Source organism: Mesoplodon densirostris, chromosome 8 (assembly GCF_025265405.1).
Source record: "Mesoplodon densirostris isolate mMesDen1 chromosome 8, mMesDen1 primary haplotype, whole genome shotgun sequence".
NCBI lineage: Eukaryota > Metazoa > Chordata > Mammalia > Artiodactyla > Ziphiidae > Mesoplodon > Mesoplodon densirostris.
In genome coordinates, this window is record NC_082668.1 from 89,694,592 (window position 1) to 89,712,515 (window position 17,924).

The following is a 17,924-nucleotide window of genomic DNA, read 5'->3' on the forward strand; positions in this document are numbered from 1 at the left end:
AATGGCAAATAAACCAGTGTGAGTGCGGTAGTGGGACAGTTATTAGTTGAATAGGGTAGTCTAGAGCTAGATCAGAAGGTCTACTTAGAGTACTGAATTTTATTTTAAATGTGATGGGAAGTCTTTGGAAGGGTCTGAAGTTGGGGAGAAACTGATCTCAAATTTGTATTTAATTCTACTTTCTTTTACTTTATGATTATCTGAACTATTTTCTTTCCAGTTACTTCCAATCTTTGTCATTTTGAGGGGATGTTTCCTCTCAACAGCCTAAAGATGGATTCTCATTTATTATCATAACATATACTTGGCTTTATTTCTTCCATATTATATAATCGCAGGTAAAAATAGAATATTTTTGTTTCCTCTTTCTCTCTTCCTCACTTTTATTAGACTAAATATCTTTTTGCTCCTTCTCCTACACCCTATCACAGTAAAAGTTCTATGTATAGCATCTCTGTTGCTTGTGCTTATTACTTTCCTACTTTTAGCAAACATAACCCTATTCTTCTCTAAAGACAAATAAAATCTTAATGAATTATTCTGTAGTCCTAGATGATTTTCTTACCTTTCTCCCCTGTTCCTCTTCTCCCAGAGCATGATCACTATCAGAAATATGATCCTTCAAATGCTTTTATTTCCACAATACAAACTCCTGGTGTCACTATTATTAAAATTTGCCCCTACTAATACTGCATTTCACAGGCACATTATCACCATCAATTTAAATAAAAACACTGTAAGAGTCATTGCTCACCACTATGTTACATTCTGTAAGCTTTACCTACCTTCCTTCCTTCCTTCCTTCCTTCCTTCATTGATTCATTTATTTATTTATTTATTTATGGCTGCGTTGGGTAATCGGTGCTGCGTGCGGGCCTACATTTGTTTTTAAATTTAAATGAATGTTTTTAAAATACAAGCTTACCCCCAAAAGAACAGTAAAACCAACATTAATTCAATATCAACATCCAACATACAGTCCATACTCAAATTTCCCCTGTTGTCTCAAAAATGTCCTTTCAAACTGTTTTTCTCCCAATCCAGGAGCAAATTAGAACCCACGGATTCACACATTGCATTTGGCTACTAAGTCTCTTTCGTCTCATCCAACCCAGAATAGTCCCTCTGCTTCCCTTTGTTCTTCATGGCACCGAATACTTTTAAAGAGTCCAGGCTAGCAGGATGTCCCAGGAGTATTTCCTCATGATTAAATTCAAATCAAACATTTCCAGCATGAAAACTACAGGTGATGAGTGTTCTTCCTATTCCATCACCCTCAGGATACATATGTCAGGCTCTCTGTGACACTGCCAATGCAAAGCTTGACCTTACTTATTATGGTGGTGACCGACAAATCTCTCCTTTTTAAAGGCATATTTTCTCTTTTATAATTAATAACTAACCTATAGAGTGAAACTTTGAGACCTTGTAAAACACTGTTCTCCAAAACATTTTACTAAATGGTTTTAGCATCCATTGATGATCCTTACCTTAATCAATAATTATATTAGGAAATACTGTGTTGATTTTCTGATTCTGTATTCCTTCTACATTAGTTAACACTCTTCTAAGAGACTGCCACATAACAATAAGCATACCTAGCTTGGTTCCTAAGTACCATTCCCCACTAAAATGAAGCAGGGCTCTTTGAAAAGGTCTGTTCACATTCAGCACAGAGACCACAGTGATACTAGAGAGAGACGGTAGAGATGTGTATGTATACATAAGCATAAAATTGGCAAAAATATTTATATTTCTTAAATCTAGATAAAGAGTATACAAGCATTCTTTGTAAAATATTTTCAATTTTTCTAAAGGTATAGTATTTTTTTTCAAAGTAAAAAGTTGTTTAAAAAACAAACAAAAGGGCTTCCCTGGTGGCGCAGTGGTTGAGAGTCTGCCTGCCGATGCAGGGGACACGGGTTCGTGACCCGGTCCAGGAAGATCCCACATCCCGCGGAGCGGCTGGGCCCATGAGCCATGGCCGCTGGGCCTGCACATCCTAAGCCTGTGCTCCGCGACGGGAGAGGCCACAGCAGTGAGAGGCCCGCATACCGCAAAAAACAAAAAACAAAAAACAAACCCCCCCAAAAAAACGGGGGGGAGGAGCGGAGACCCTGCAGGAATGCATAAATACCAGTTTGAGAGAACAGAAATAAATAAATGGGTATAGACTGTCATCATAAAACTGAAACTAGAATATGTAACTTTAAAACATCAGGAAAAACTCTATTTGTCCAATGGAAAGCAACGAGTAGAAGGGAATAAAAGTCAAGTACGATTAGAAGATATCAGCCAATAGATGGCAGAACCAAGTCAGAAAATAAAAATAATTATAGTAAGTATAATGGACTAAACCCACCATTTAAGAGATAAAAATGCTCATATTCCATCAAAAAAAGTTGACATATTGTCTATAAGAAACACACTTAAAAACAATAAAAATTAAAGAATAGAAAAACATATACCTAATATGAACCAAAAGAAAGTTGAGGATAGTATTCTTAAGATTTGAAAAAACAAATATTAAAAAAAAAATTATATAGTCATGAAACGAAAAGAAGATATATGCATGTAAAAATATAGCCTCAAAATACATCAAGCAAAAACTGATAAACTACAAGCTGGAATGCATAAAGCTGAAAGGTATACATCAATAATCACAGTTAAATACAATTAGGAGCTATTAGATATGAAATGTTTATAAAACAGGACACATTTCAGGATTGATGCCATTAGAACTGTATTTTCAAAATGTAACACAATAAATTATAAGTTTGTAACGAAAGATTAGCTCAAAATAACTAATAATCTAACAGGAGGGAATATACAAATGTTTACAGTAGCTTTATCTGTAATTCTTAAAATATTGAAAGTAACCTAAATGTTCCTTATCTAGAAGAAATGGATTAAAAAGAACTGTGGTATACTTTTACACACTACTATATAAAAAACAGATAATCAACAAGGACCTACTGTATAGCACAGGAAACTATACTCAATATCTTATAACAACATATAATAGAAAAGAATCTAAAAAAGAATATATATATACATATATATGTATGCATAACTGAATCATTTTGCTATACATCTGAAACACAACATTGTAAGTCAACTATATTTCAATAAAATTTTTTTTTAATTGTTGTGTATTTTATACAATAGGATACTATTCAACAATAAAAAGTAACTATTGGTAACATTACAACCACACGGATGAATCTCAAAGAAATGCATTATGCTAACTTATAAAAAGTCAGACTCAAAAGGCTACATATTTACAATACTTACCCCATTTATATGACATGCTTGCAAAGGCAAAACTATAAAAACAGAAAACAGATCAGTGGTTGCCAGAGGCAACCTAAAGGGATAGAGTGCAAAAGGACACCGGGGAGTATGTTGGGAACTATTTTATATCTTAATTGTGGTGGGAGTTACACAATTGTATACATTCACAAAACTTATAGCAGAACTATATGATAAAAAGGGGTGAATTCTACCCTATGTAAATTATACATAACTTAATAAAAACCACGGGGGGGCTCTCATAACCAAACATTAAAATCTATACATTTTATCGTATGTTAATTCTGTCTTTATATAAATAAATAAATAATCTGATTCATTCGACTCAATAGCTGGAAGAAGAGCCACGGAGCAAATCCAAAGTAACAAGTAAATTATGATGATAGAAATCAATGGGGGAAAAAAAGTGAAATAGATTAAAACCAAATCTGTTTCTTTGATTAGTCAGAGCTCTGGCAAGAATGAACAGAAAAGGAGAACTGAAAGTATAAACGGAAATGAAATAACAAAGGAGATTTTTTAAAGTGTTATAACCATACACTAATAAGTTTGAAAAGCTTAATTGAAATAGATTAATAAACTAAGTAATATTAAAGAAATTTAAAGGGTAGTGAAAGACCTTCCTTGCAACAAACCCCAGGCCAAGACAGTTTTACAGGTAAATGTCTACTCATCTTCCCATGAACGTTTTCTACCACATACAGGATGCTGAAAAAACTGAAAATAGTGAAAGAAGCAGCAGTTCATTTTATGGGGCTAGTGTGACACTGTTTTATAGACAAGGTAGAGTGATGAAAATGTCCTGAATCTTAAAAGGACCATGGATTACTACGAGTGTACACATTTGTCAAAACTCACTAAATCATTACTCTTCAGGTCTGTGCATCTATTTCTCTTATAAGCATATATGTAAAAATCCTAACTAAAATAGTTAATCATGTATTAAATCCAAAAGTATTTTCTAATATTTATTTATTTATCTTTATTCTTTTGGCTGGGTCGGGACATCGTTGCAGTGCATGGGCTTCTCTCTAGTTGTGGAGTGAGGCTTTTCTCTCTCTAGTTGTGGCGTGCAGGCTCCAGGGCGCATGGGCTCTGTAGTTTGCGGCATGCAGGCTCTCTTATTGAGGCACGCGAGCTCAGTAGTTGTGGCGCGCAGGCTTATTTGCCCCACAGCATGTGGGATCTTAGTTCCCCGACCAGAGATCGAACCTGCGTCCCCTGCACTGGAAGGCAGATTCTTTGCCACTGGACCACCAGGTAAGTCCCCTAATAAAGTATTTTTTTAAATAGTGTATCAGGGATTTCCCTGGTGGCACAGTGGTTAAGAATCTGCCTGCCAATGCAGGGGACGTGGGTTCGAGCCCTGGTCCGGGAAGATCCCACATGCCGTGGAGCAACTAAGCCCGTGCACCACAACTACTGAGCCTGTGCTCTAGGGCCCACCAGCCACAACTACTGAGCCCACATACCACAACTACTGAAGCCCGCATACCTGGAGCCCATGCTCCACAACAAGAGAAGCCACCGCAGTGAAAAGTCTGCACGCCGCAACGAAGAGTAGCCCCTGCTTGCCACAACTAGAGAAAAGCCCATGTGCAGCAACGAAGACCCAACACAGCCAAAAATGAATGAATAAATAAAATAGTGTATCATAACCAAGTAGGGTTTATCACAGCAATGCAAACTTCAACTTTTTAAAATTTGTTATACTTATTATTTTTAAAACAAACAAAAACTTCTTAACTAACCAGTAATAGAAAAGTTCTTCTGTAATTTGGTCATGGTTATATACACAAAACCTATAACAAACACTACACTTCATGGAGAAACTTTAGATGATTCCTTCTCAACAAGACATAGTACTGAAGCTCATGACCAATATAAAAAAAAAAATTGGGGGAAGATAACTATTTCTCTTATAGAAACCTAGAGAATCAACAGAGTAGTACAACCAATAAGAGACCAAAAGCAAGACTGCTACATACAAGACCAGCCTATAAAAATTAAAAAAAAACCCTAGGTCAGCAATAGCGAACTAGAACATAAAAAATACTTCAGCCACAAAAACTTTAAAGTATCCAGGAATAAGCCCCCCAAATTCATAAAAACTAGCCAAGAATTCTTAAGAACTCTACAGAGAGAACCGAACAAATGGAAAGACATTTCATGCACTTGGATGGGACAACCTAATCTTATAGATTTCGGTACTCCCAAAATTAATCTATAAATTCAATGCATTCAGAATAAAAATTCCATTTGAATCTTTTAAGGAAAAAGATACAAGTAAGTTATTGCAGAAGAATAATCCACAAATGCTAACAAGCAAATAAAGAGATGCTCAAATTTTATATGAGGGAATAAAGATCCATAAATAATTAAGTCAACCTTACAAAAGAAGATTAAAGGAGAGACTTGCTCTACCACATAAAGAAGACATACCAAAATACAACTGTATTCTTTTTTATGTGATACTGGCACAAGAACACAGAGAGACCACCAGAACATTAGAGAAATCTCAGACACAGATTGGTATATACACCTGGCAACTTAATATATGATACAGGTGCCAGCACAAGTCAGTGGGAAAATATGGATAATTTAAGAAGCATTGTGGAGAAAACTGGTTTACTACATGGAGAAAAATAAAACTCGATCTCTATCAATACTATGTAAAAGATAAGGCCTCGGACTAAAGAGTAAATATAAAAGTAAAACTGTATAATTAATAGAAGGAGCTGTAGAATATCTTCGTGCCTCAGGGGTGGGGAAGAAGTATTTAACTTTTAGAATACCGTCAGAGTCCACTGGACCCAATTTTAGTTTTTTAGCTTCTTTTTCAAGTAATCCTGTTTATAATAATTAATATTTCAGGACTTTTATTCTTTCTTAGAGATCATCCATAGAATAAAACTAAGATTTATTTTTAACAGAATAAAACACATTCTAGCTTGCAATTAATTACCAGATGTCCACTGGCCTTTCATCAATCTACAATACATTATGGGATCTTACTGATCTTACTTTTCCTATATTTTGTTATTATACCATCCTAGGAACTCATCATTACTTATTACTGTTCATCAATTATTCCCAACTATGCTAATACAAAGAAAAGCCACTAAAATAAAAAGAAAATGGAAGAATGATGGTATGATAGGCAAAATATTAGCCTCCCAGTGATGTCCATGCCCTAAACACCAGAATCTGTGAAAGTTATTTTACATGGCAAAAGGGACTTGCAGATGTGATTAAGGATAAGAATTTTGAGTTGGGGAAATTATACCAGGTTATCCAAATTGGGGTGGGCCCAATCTAATCACATGAGTACTTAAAAGTGAAGAATCTTCTAGGCTATGGTCTGAAACAGGTGACTGCCAAAGAACCATAAGAGAGAGACAACATTGCTGCCTTTGAAGATGGAGGAAGGAAACCACCAGCCAAGGAATGCAGGCAGCCTCTCAAAGCTGGAAAAGGCAAGGCAAAAAGATCCTTCCCTAGAGCCCCCAGAAAGGAATGCAGCCTTGCAGACACCTTGATTTTAGCCCAATGAGAGTGGTGTCAGACTTCTGCTGCTACAGAACTGTAAGATAATAAATCTGTACTGTTTTGAGCAACTTGGTGATAAATTATTATAGTATAAATAGAAAAACAACACAGATTTAATGACCTAAAAGGACGATGCAACAGTCAAATAAATTATGATCTTTTAGTTGTCTTCTTGCCTTGCCCAAAGTACCACATCATCTTTCAAAAATGTATAAATGACTAAGAAACCATCTTTGGAGTCTGATTTTAGCTTTCATTGACTCCAGCTGAGAATTAAGAAATTTTCATTTTCCACTTAAGATAATCAAGAGAAGAAAATGACAGAAGACAATTTATAATTATTAGACAAATCAGAAAATAAATACAAAGAGATAACAGCACCTAAAACTGATGATGGTGACACTGACTATATAAATGAAATCTGAGTCTTCAAATGACAGTATCCTAGATGAATTTTCTCAAATTCAAGAATCAATGAATTGGATAATACATTTCTAAGGGGAAAAAAAAGGGAAACATGGTATTCTCATCAGTTAAGTCATTCAACTGAAGGACTTCACCATACAATATTCGGCAACAAGAACCTGGACCATTGCATTATGCTCAAAGGACACATAACAATATCCTTCATCTTTTGTGGTATTTGTGCACCAAGATTTACTTGATACAAAGAGATTTTTAAGTATGTTTACATTCATATTAAAATTTCTAATAAAGTTGTTTTTCATTATAGTTTTATTCTTATTGTTGTAAATTAGTAAAATAACAAAATATAAACATAGCAAAAAGGTCTATTTGACCCAGATGGTTAATGGTGACGACTGTTTTTCTTAGGTACAGACCATAAAGCAAAAAAATTGGTGAGTTTGAATACAACAAAATTAAATAGTTCTGTACAATGATGGATACCATGAACAAAGTTAACAGACACGACAAAATGGCAAAAGTTATTTGCACTGTATGTAATCAACATGGAATAAATATGTAGAATATACAAGGAACATGGGAAAATCAGTTTGAAAAAGAAAGTAATTCTGACAGAAAAATAGGCAAAGAACTGGAACAATTTATAAGACTCCCAAAAAGCTAACAAGCATTGAAGAAATGCTCAAAATAATTGGTGGTACAAGTAAGACAAAGATACATTATTTTGTTCCAACTGAACTATCAAAAATGAGGAATCTGGATGATTCCAAGTGTTTCTGGGATATGGAGATATAGAAACAGTTGTATAAAACAAATCTGCTGAGAGTGCAGGTTAGTTTTATTAGTTTATACAACTGTTCTGAATAGCAATCTTGTGCTGTTTATTCAATTTAAATCTATACATACCCTATGCCTTATCAAATCTGCTCTTGGGAATATATTCTAAACAAATGCTCACAAAGTTACATAAGGGAACAATTACAAGAAATTCAGGGCTTCCCTGGTGGCGCAGTGGTTGAGAGTCCACCTGCTGATGCAGGGGACGCGGGTTCATGCCCCGGTCCGGGAGGATCCCGCGTGCTGCGGAGCGGCTGGGCCCGTGAGCCACAGCCGCTGGGCCTGCACGTCCAGAGCCTGTGCTCTGCAACGGGAGAGGCCACAACAGTGAGAGGCCCGGGTACCGCAAAAAAAAAAAAAAAAAAAAAAAAGAAATTCACTGCAGTGTGAGGTAGTGGGGGGTTGGAGACAACCTGGTATCTACCACTGGAAAGCCCAACAGATACACTATTAATTTTATGCAGCAGTGAGCAGCAGTGGATTAGTGTACAGATAGGAACATTCACAATAGAAACATGGGTGATGGGGCAAGGAAGAATCAAAAACAAAGGACAGGAGAGATAACAATTATGTAAATGGCAGAAAGGCAGTACAATCTACCAAGCTCCTTTTTACCCCTGAAACCTATTATGCTATATTACAACATAATGCCCCAAAATATATTATGCTATACTAGAAATCAGGTATAAAAACACTGGATTTTTTTCTACACATTATAAAAATTATAGTAAGTATAATCTGCTGTTAAGTACGTATGTAGGGATCCTTTACAAAATATATTTTATATCATTTAATACAAGGAAAAAATGTCAAATAAAGATTACAATTTTACTCACTTTAGCTCCAACACTGCAACTGCCTGTGCTCCCAGTGCTCCCACTTGCAACTCCTGTAAATCTAGCTTCCAATAATTCTTGCCTTCTTGGATCCAGACTATGAAGCTCATCCATTGCACCTATTAAGATAAAAAAAAAAAAGTACACGCACATACATATATATGTATTTATATACACACATCACAAAATATGTGTATGTAATTAGTTGAGATGTAAATATAAATTTAGTGAATTCTAAAAACAGATGAAAGTAAGGACTTAAAGGTTTTTATAATGTCCACACTTATTTATCAAAATAATCTATGGTGATGGTGGATTTCCAATACTTTTGACTGCAATCTACATTAAGAAATATATTTTCACCCAAATCAGTACACACATACATACATATATTAAAAGTTCCACAAATACTTCTTACTGTATGCAGTACACTCCAATATTTTCTAGTCTATTCTAGTCCATTAAAAAGGAAAAACACTGATTGTGAGCTATTAAACTGATTTCATGAGCCATTAATGGACCCAGGTCCATAGCCTGAAAAATACCACTTCTCATAATGCAATCTCCCTATTCTAAGCTGATACAGAATTTTGGCACTAAGTGGTATTATTACTTATTTTGCTCATATATACTTTATCTGACTAACTAATTTTAAACTGGGAGGACTCTTATTGTCACATCCCCAAAATTTTTTGTACAGTTGATAGTTTTCAGATTCTATCAGATAGACAGAAAACACACACATATATCAAGCAGATAACTGAGGTAACATCTATTATTAAACAATAACCCTGAAAATTAAGGGGGAAAAATGAGTGCCCTCCTATAACTGCTACTATGCAAACTAAAGCACCACAAATTCTAGTTAAAGTTCAATTAAACTCTTAAAAATTCTTTTATCCATTCTGCTAATTCTCTACTGATAAAACCTTAGAACTGACATAAATGATTGGTTCTCAAAGGGAGCAGGGAGGATATTATCAGAATTCAGAATCACATGGGGAGCATTTATAAATTACACTAGACCACTCCCATGTACCCAGACATTCCTCTCATAAAGGTTAAGAGCTATTCCTATAGATCTTACCCTTTAAAGTTCCCTTCATTACCTTCCATCTTCATCTGGATAGAGGACCACAAGGATAATGGCCATCCTTCCATGTTTATTAGCATTCCTGTACCTGCATATATCTTCCCTGGCCATTCCTCATTCTTCCATCTTAGACAAAAAGGTAGCTACCTTCAAAAAACTAAAGACTTCGGTTCTTGCTTTTGATCCCATTCCTTCTTGATATTCAAGGAATCTTGCATTTGCATGTATCCCCCCCTCTCTCTTGCATCTTTCCCCTCCCTGCCTCCTTCTGCCTCATTTATATGTCTTTAAAAAAGAAAAAACAAAAACAAAAAAACTTTTGTTTGAATTTCGTGCTATTAATATTATCATTTAATCCTTTCCTTGAACTAGTGATTTATAACCCTATCCTCCTTAGGTCCCTGAAATATGGTTTCTATTATAAGTATACTCCTGACAATGTACTTTCAAGTATCCCCAGTACTTCCAATTTTCTGATCCTGCTATTACATCAGAAACAGTCATTGTCAGATGATAGACAGATAGATAAGAAGAGCATTTGCTCCAAGGCTCTGATTTTTTTTTCCATTTTCTTCATAATGTTTGACAAGCAGAAGTGTCTAATTTTGGTGAAGTGAAAATTATCTAAGTTTTCTATTTACAGTTATTATTTTTCTATTCTTTCCAAGAAAACTTTGCACATCCCAAAGTAAAAAACATAGTGGATTTAACCAAGATGGCGGAGTAGAAGGACATGCTCTGCGAGAACACCAGAATCACAACTAGCTGCTGGACAATCATCGACAGGAAGACACTGGAACTCACCAAAAAAGATACCCCACATCCAAAGACAAAGGAGAAGCCACAATGAGATGGTAGGAGGGGCACAATCACAGTAAAATCAAATCCCATAACTGCTGGGTGGGTGACTCACAGACTGGAGAAACATTTATACCACAGAAGTCCACCCACTGGAGTGAAGGTTCTGAGCCCCAAGTCTGGGGGTCTGGCAATGGGAGGAGGAATTCCTAGAGAATCAGACTTTGAAGCCTAGTGAGAATTGATTGCAGGACTTCAACAGGACTAGGGGAAACAGAGACTCCACTCTTGGGGGACACACACAAAGTAGTGTGTGCATCGGGACCCAGGGGAAGGAGCAGTGACCCCTGGGGAGACTGAACCAGACCTACCTGCCAGTGTTGGAGGGTATCCTGCAGAGACGGGGGGGTGGGGGGGAGGGTGGCTCTGTTTCACCGTGGGGACAAGGACACTGGCAGCAGAAGTTCTGGGAAGTACTCCTTGGCGTGAGCCCTCCCACAGTCTGTCATTAGCCCCACCAAAGAGCCCAGGTAGGCTCCAGTGTTGGGTTGCCTCAGGCCAAACGACCAACAGGGAGGGAACCCAGCCCCACCCATCAGCAGTCAATCGGATTAAAGTTTCACTGAGCTCAGCCCACCAGAGCAACACTCAGCTCTACCCACCACCAGTCCCTCCCATCAAGCCTCTTAGATAGCCTCATCCATCAGAGGGCAGACAGCAGAAGAAGAACTACAATCCTGCAGCCTGTGGAACAAAAATCACATTCACAGAAAGATAGACAAGATGAAAAGGCAGAGGGCTACGTACCAGATGAAGGAACAAGATAAAACCCCAGAAAAACAACTAAATGAAGTGGAGACAGGCAACCTTCCAGAAAAAGAATTCAAAATAATGAGAGTGAAAATGATCCAGGACCTCAGAAAAAGAATGGAGGCAAAGATGGAGAAGATGCAAGAAATGTTTAACAAAGACCTAGAAGAATTAAAGAACAAACAAACAGAGATAAACAATACAATAACTGAAATGAAAACTACACTAGAAGGAACCAATAGCAGGATAACGGAGGCAGAAGAATGGATAAGTAACATGGAAGACAGATTGGTGGAATTCACTGCTGAGGAAGAGAATAAAGAAAAAAGAATGAAAAGAAATGAAGACAGCCTAAGAGACCTCTGAGGCAACATTAAACTCAACAACATTCTCATTATAGGGGACCCAGAGGAGAAGAGAGAGAAAAAGGACCAGAGAAAATATTTGAAAAGATTATACTCAAAAACTTCCCTAACATGGGAAAGGAAATAGCCACCCAAGTCCAGGAAGCACAGAGAGTCCCATACAGGATAAACTCAAGGAGAATCACACTGAGACACACAGTAATCAAACTGGCAAAAATTAAAAACAAAGAAAAATTACTGAAAGCAACAAGGGAAAAACAATGAATAACATACAAGGGAACTCCCATAAGATTAACAGCTGATTTCTCAGCAGAAACTCTACAAGCCAGAAGGGAGTGGCATAATATACTTAAAGTGATGAAAGGGAAGAACCTACAACCAAGATTACTCTACCTGGCAAGGATCTCATTCAGATTCCACGGAGAAATCAAAAGCTTTACAGACAAGCACAACCTAAGAGAATTCAGCACCACCAAACCAGCTCTACAACAAATGCTAAAGGAACTTCTCTAAGTGGGAAACACAAGAGAAGAAAACGACCTACAAAAACGAACCCAAAACAATAAAGAAAATGGTCATAGGAACATACATAGCGATAATTACCTTAAACGTGAATGGATTAAATGCTCCAACCAAAAGACACAGGCTTGCTGAATGGATACAAAAACAAGACCCATATATATGCTGTCTACAAGAGACCCGCTTCAAACCTAGGGACACATACAGACTGAAAGTGAGGGGATGGAAAAAGATATTCCATGCAAATGGAAAACAAAAGAAAGCTGGAGTAGCAATACTCGTATCAGATAAAATAGATATTAAAATAAAGAATGTTACAAGAGACAAGGAAGGACACTACATAATGATCAAGGGATCAATCCAAGAAGAAGATATAACAATTATAAATATAAATGCATCCAACATAGGAGCACCTCAATACATAAGGCAACTGCTAACAGCTATAAAAGAGGAAACTGACAGTAACACAATAATAGTGGGGGACTTTAACACCCCACTTACACCAAAGGACAGATCATCCAAAATGAAAATAAATAAGGAAACAAAAACTTTAAATGACAGAAGAGACCAAATATATTTAATTGATATTTATAGGACATTCCATCCAAAAATAGCAGATTACACTTTCTTCTCAGTTGCTCATGGAACATTCTCAAGGATACATCACATCTTGGGTCACAAATCAAGCCTCAGTAAATTTTAAAAAACTGAAATCATATCAAGCATCTTTTCTGACCACAACGCTATGAAATTAGAAATGAATTACAGGGAAAAAATCGTAAAAACCACAAACACATGGAGGCTAAACAATACGTTACTAAATAACCAAGAGATCACTGAAGAAATCAGAGGAAATCAAAAAATACCTAGAGACAAATGACAATGAAAACACGAAGATGCAAAACCTATGGGATGCAGCAAAAGCAGTTTTAAGAGGGAAGTTTATAGCTATACAAGCCTACCTCAAGAAATAAGAAAAATCTCAAGTAAACAATCTAATCTTACACCTAAAGGAACTAGAGAAAGAAGAACAAACAAAACCCAAAGTTAGCAGAAGGAAAGAAATCATAAAGATCACAGCAGATATAAATGAAATAGAAACAAAGAAAACAATAGCAAAGATCAATAAAACTAAAAGCTGGTTCTTTGAGAAGATAAACAAAATTAATAAACCATTAGCCAGACTCATCAAGAAAAAGAGGAAGAGAACTCAATAAAATTAGAAATGAAAAAGGAGAAGTTACAAGGGACACCACAGAAATACAAAGCATTATAAGAGACTACTACAAGCAACTCTATGCCAATAAAATGGACAATCTGGAAGAAATGGACAAATTCTTAGAAAGATATAACCTTCCAAGACTGAACCAGGAAGAAACACAAAATATGAACAGACCAATCACAAGTAATGAAATTGAAACTGTGATTAAAAATCTTCCAACAGGGCTTCACTGGTGGCGCAGTGGTTGAGAGTCCGCCTGCCGATACAGGGGACACGGGTTCGTGCCCCGGTCCGGGAAGATCCCACATGCCGCGGAGCAGCTGGGCCCGTGAGCCATGGCCGCTGAGCCTGTGCGTCCGGAGCCTGTGCTCCACAACAGTGAGAGGCAAAAAAAAAAAAAAAAAATCTTCCAACAAACAGAAGTCCAGGACCAGACGGCTTCACAGCTGAATTCTATCAAACATTTAGAGAAGAGCTAACACCCATCCTTCTCATACTCCTCCAAAAAATTGCAGAGGAGGGAACACTCCCAAACTCATTCTATGAGGCCACCATCACCCTGATACCAAAATGAGACAAAGATACTACAAAAAAAGAAAATTACAGACCAATATCACTGATGAATATAGATGCAAAAATACTCAACAAAATACTAGCAAAAAGAATACAACAACACATTCAAAGGATCATACACCATGATCAAGTGGGATTTATCCCAGGGATGCAAGGATTCTTCAATATACGCATATCAATCAATGTGATACACCATATTAACAAATTGAAGAAGAAAAACCATATGATCCTTTCAACAGGTGCAGAAAGAGCTTTTGACAAAATTCAACACTCATTTATGATAAAAACTCTCCAAAAAGTGGGCATAGAGGGAACCTACCTCAACATACTAAAGGCCATATATGACAAACCCACAGCAAACATCATTCTCAATGGTGAAAAATTAAAAGCATTTCCTCTAAGATCAGGAACGAGATAAGGATGTCCACTCTCACCACCAATATTCAACATAGTTTTGGAAGTCCTAGTCACAGCAATCAAAGAGGAAAAAGAAATAAAAGGAATGCAAATTGGAAAAGAAGAAGTAAAACTGTCACTGTTTGCAGATGACATGATACTATACATAGAGAATCCTAAATATGCCACCAGAAAACTACTAGAGGTAATAAATGAATTTGGTAAAGTTGCAGGACACAAAATTAATGCACAAAAATCTCTTGCATTCCTATACACTAATGATGAAAAATCTGAAAGAGAATTTAAGGAAACAGTGCCATTTACCATTGCAACAAAAAGAATAAACCTACCTAGGGAGACAAAAGACCTGTATGCAGAAAACTACACGATACTGATGAAAGAAGTTAAAGATGATACCAACAGATGGAGAGATATACCATGTTCTTGGATTGGAAGAATCAATATTGTGAAAATGACTATAGTACCCAAAGCAATCTACAGATTCAATGCAATCCTTATCAAATTACCAATGTCATTTCTTACGGAAGTAGAACAAACCATCTTAAAATTTGTATGGAGACACAAAAGACCCTGAATAGCCAAAGCAGTCTTGACGGGAAAAAACGGAGCTGGAGGAATCAGACTCCCTGACTTCAGACTATACTACAAAGCTACAGTAATCAAGACAATGTGGTACTGGCACAAAAACAGTAACATATATCAATGGAACAAGATAGAAAGCCCAGAGGTAAACCCACACACCTATGGTCAACTAATCTATGACAAAGGAGGCAAAGATATTCAATGGAGAAAAGACAGTCTCTTCAATAAGTGGTGCTGGGAAAACTGGACAGCTACATGTAAAAGAATGAAATTAGAACACTCCCTAACATCATACACAAAAATAAACTCAAAATGGATTTGAGACCTAAATGTAAGACCAGACACTATAAAACTCTTAGAGGAAAACATAGGAAGAACACTCTTTGACATAAATCACAGCAAGATCTTTTTTGGTCCACCTCCTAGAATAATGGAAATGAAAACAAAAATAAACAAATGTGACCTAATGAAACTTAAAAGCTTTTGCACAGCAAAGGAAACCATAAACAAAAGAAAAAGACAACCCTCAGAATGGGAGAAAATATTTACAAATGAATCAACAGACAAAGGATTAATCTCCAAAATATACAAACAGCTCATGCGGCTCAATATTAAAGAAACAAACAACCCAATCCAAAAATGGGCAGAAGACCTAAATAAACATTTCTCCAAAGAAGATATACAGATGGCCAAGAAGCACATGGAAAGCTGTTCAACATCACTAATTATTAGAGTAATGCAAATCAAAACTACAATGAGGTATCACCTCACACCAGTTAGAATGGGCATCATCAGAAAATCTACAAGCAACAAATGCTGGAGAGGGTGTGGAGAAAAGGGAACCTTCTTGAACTGTTGGTGGGAATGTAAATTGATACAGGCACTATGCAGAATAGTATGGACGTTCCTTAAAAAACGAAAAATAGAATTACCATATGATCCAGCAATCCCACTACTGGGCATATACCCAGAAAAAAACATAATTCAAAAAGACACATGCACCCCAATGTTCACTGCAGCACTATTTACAATAGCCAGGCCAGGGAAGCAACCTAGATGTCCATCGACAGACGAATGGATAAAGAAGATGTGGTACATATATACAATGGAATATTACTCAGCCATAAAAAGGAACGAAATTGAGTCATTTGTTGAGACGTGGATGGATCTAGAGACTGTCATACAGAGTGAAGTAAGTCAGAAAGAGAAAAACAAATATCATATATTAACGCATGTATGTGGAACCTAGAAAAGCAGTACAGATGAACCGGTTTGCAGGGTAGAAGCTGAGACACAGATGTAGAGAACAAACGTATGGACACCAAGGGGGGAAAACCGTGGTGGGGTGGGGATGGTGGTGTGCTGAATTGGGCGATTGGGATTGACATGTATACACTGATGTGTATAAAATTGATGACTAATAAGAACCTGCACTATAAGACAAACAAACAAAAATAACTAATAGTAAACTTTCTTTGGGTTATTTGTATGGAAATATGTTAATATAATGTTTCAGACATTACATGAAATTTCTAAAAATCTTATATGTTCTGGTATAATGTTATCAATCATAATTCTAGTTATTACCTTAAAATGTATATCTCAGAAATAACTGAAAAAAAACCATAGTAATCTTTGTAAGTTTTATGTTTTTCTGCTTAGGTCCATGATTTATCCTAAATTATTATTTGTATATGGTATGAGGGCAAGGATTTTTTCCCATGTGGTTTTCCTGTTTTATTAACCACCATTCATTGAAAAACAAAAACAGCAAAATTCTGCATCCACCAATAAATAGCCTTGGTAGCTTTGTCAAAAGTCAAAATATATATATATGGTCTAGTATAAAGACAGACATATAAACCAATGGGATAAAATAGAGAGGCCCGAAATAAGAGCGCCAAGACCATTCTATGTGGAAAAAAGTCTTTTCAACAAATGGTATTTGAAAAACTGGATATCCACATGCAAAAATGTTAAGTTGAACCCTTACCTTAACACCAAATACAAAAATTAACTCAAAATGCATCAAATATTTAAACATAAAGACCTTAATATCATTAATCATTAGGGAAATGCACATTAAAACCACAATGAGATACCACTTCACACCCATTAGGATGGCTATTATGAAAAAAAGACAATAACAAGTGTTATCAAGGATGTGGAGAAGTTTGAACCCTTGTGTGTTGGTGGTGGGAATGTAAACTGCTGCAGTCACTGTGGAAAACAGTATGGCAGTTCCTCAGAAAATTAAACATAGAATTACTACATTATCCAGACAGTTCCATCTCTGAGTGTGTATATGTGTGTATGTGGGTGTGCTTCACCCCCAAAGGAAGTGAAAGCAAAGACTCATATAGATATTTGTACATCCATGTTGATAGCATTATTCCCAATGGCCAAAAGGAAAGAGCACCCTAAGTGTCCATCAATGAATGAATGGATGAATAAATAAAATGTAGTGTACACATAAAATGGAATACTATTCAGCATTAAAAATGAAGGAAATTTTGACTAGAACATAGATGAACTTTGTAGACATTATGCTAAGGGAAATATTGAAAGACACAGAAGGACAAATA

At 36.3% G+C, this 17,924-nt stretch overlaps 1 protein-coding gene across 1 annotated transcript in view; it reads right to left on the bottom strand.

The window, feature by feature from the left end:
- Positions 1–17,924, bottom strand: part of TLK1 (tousled like kinase 1) — a 164,695-nt gene that overhangs the window by 106,859 nt on the left and 39,912 nt on the right. The window contains exon 2 of the mRNA XM_060106244.1: positions 8,961–9,079. Within this exon, the coding sequence (XP_059962227.1) occupies positions 8,961–9,079 (119 nt within the window). The remainder of the gene's footprint in view (positions 1–8,960; positions 9,080–17,924) is intronic.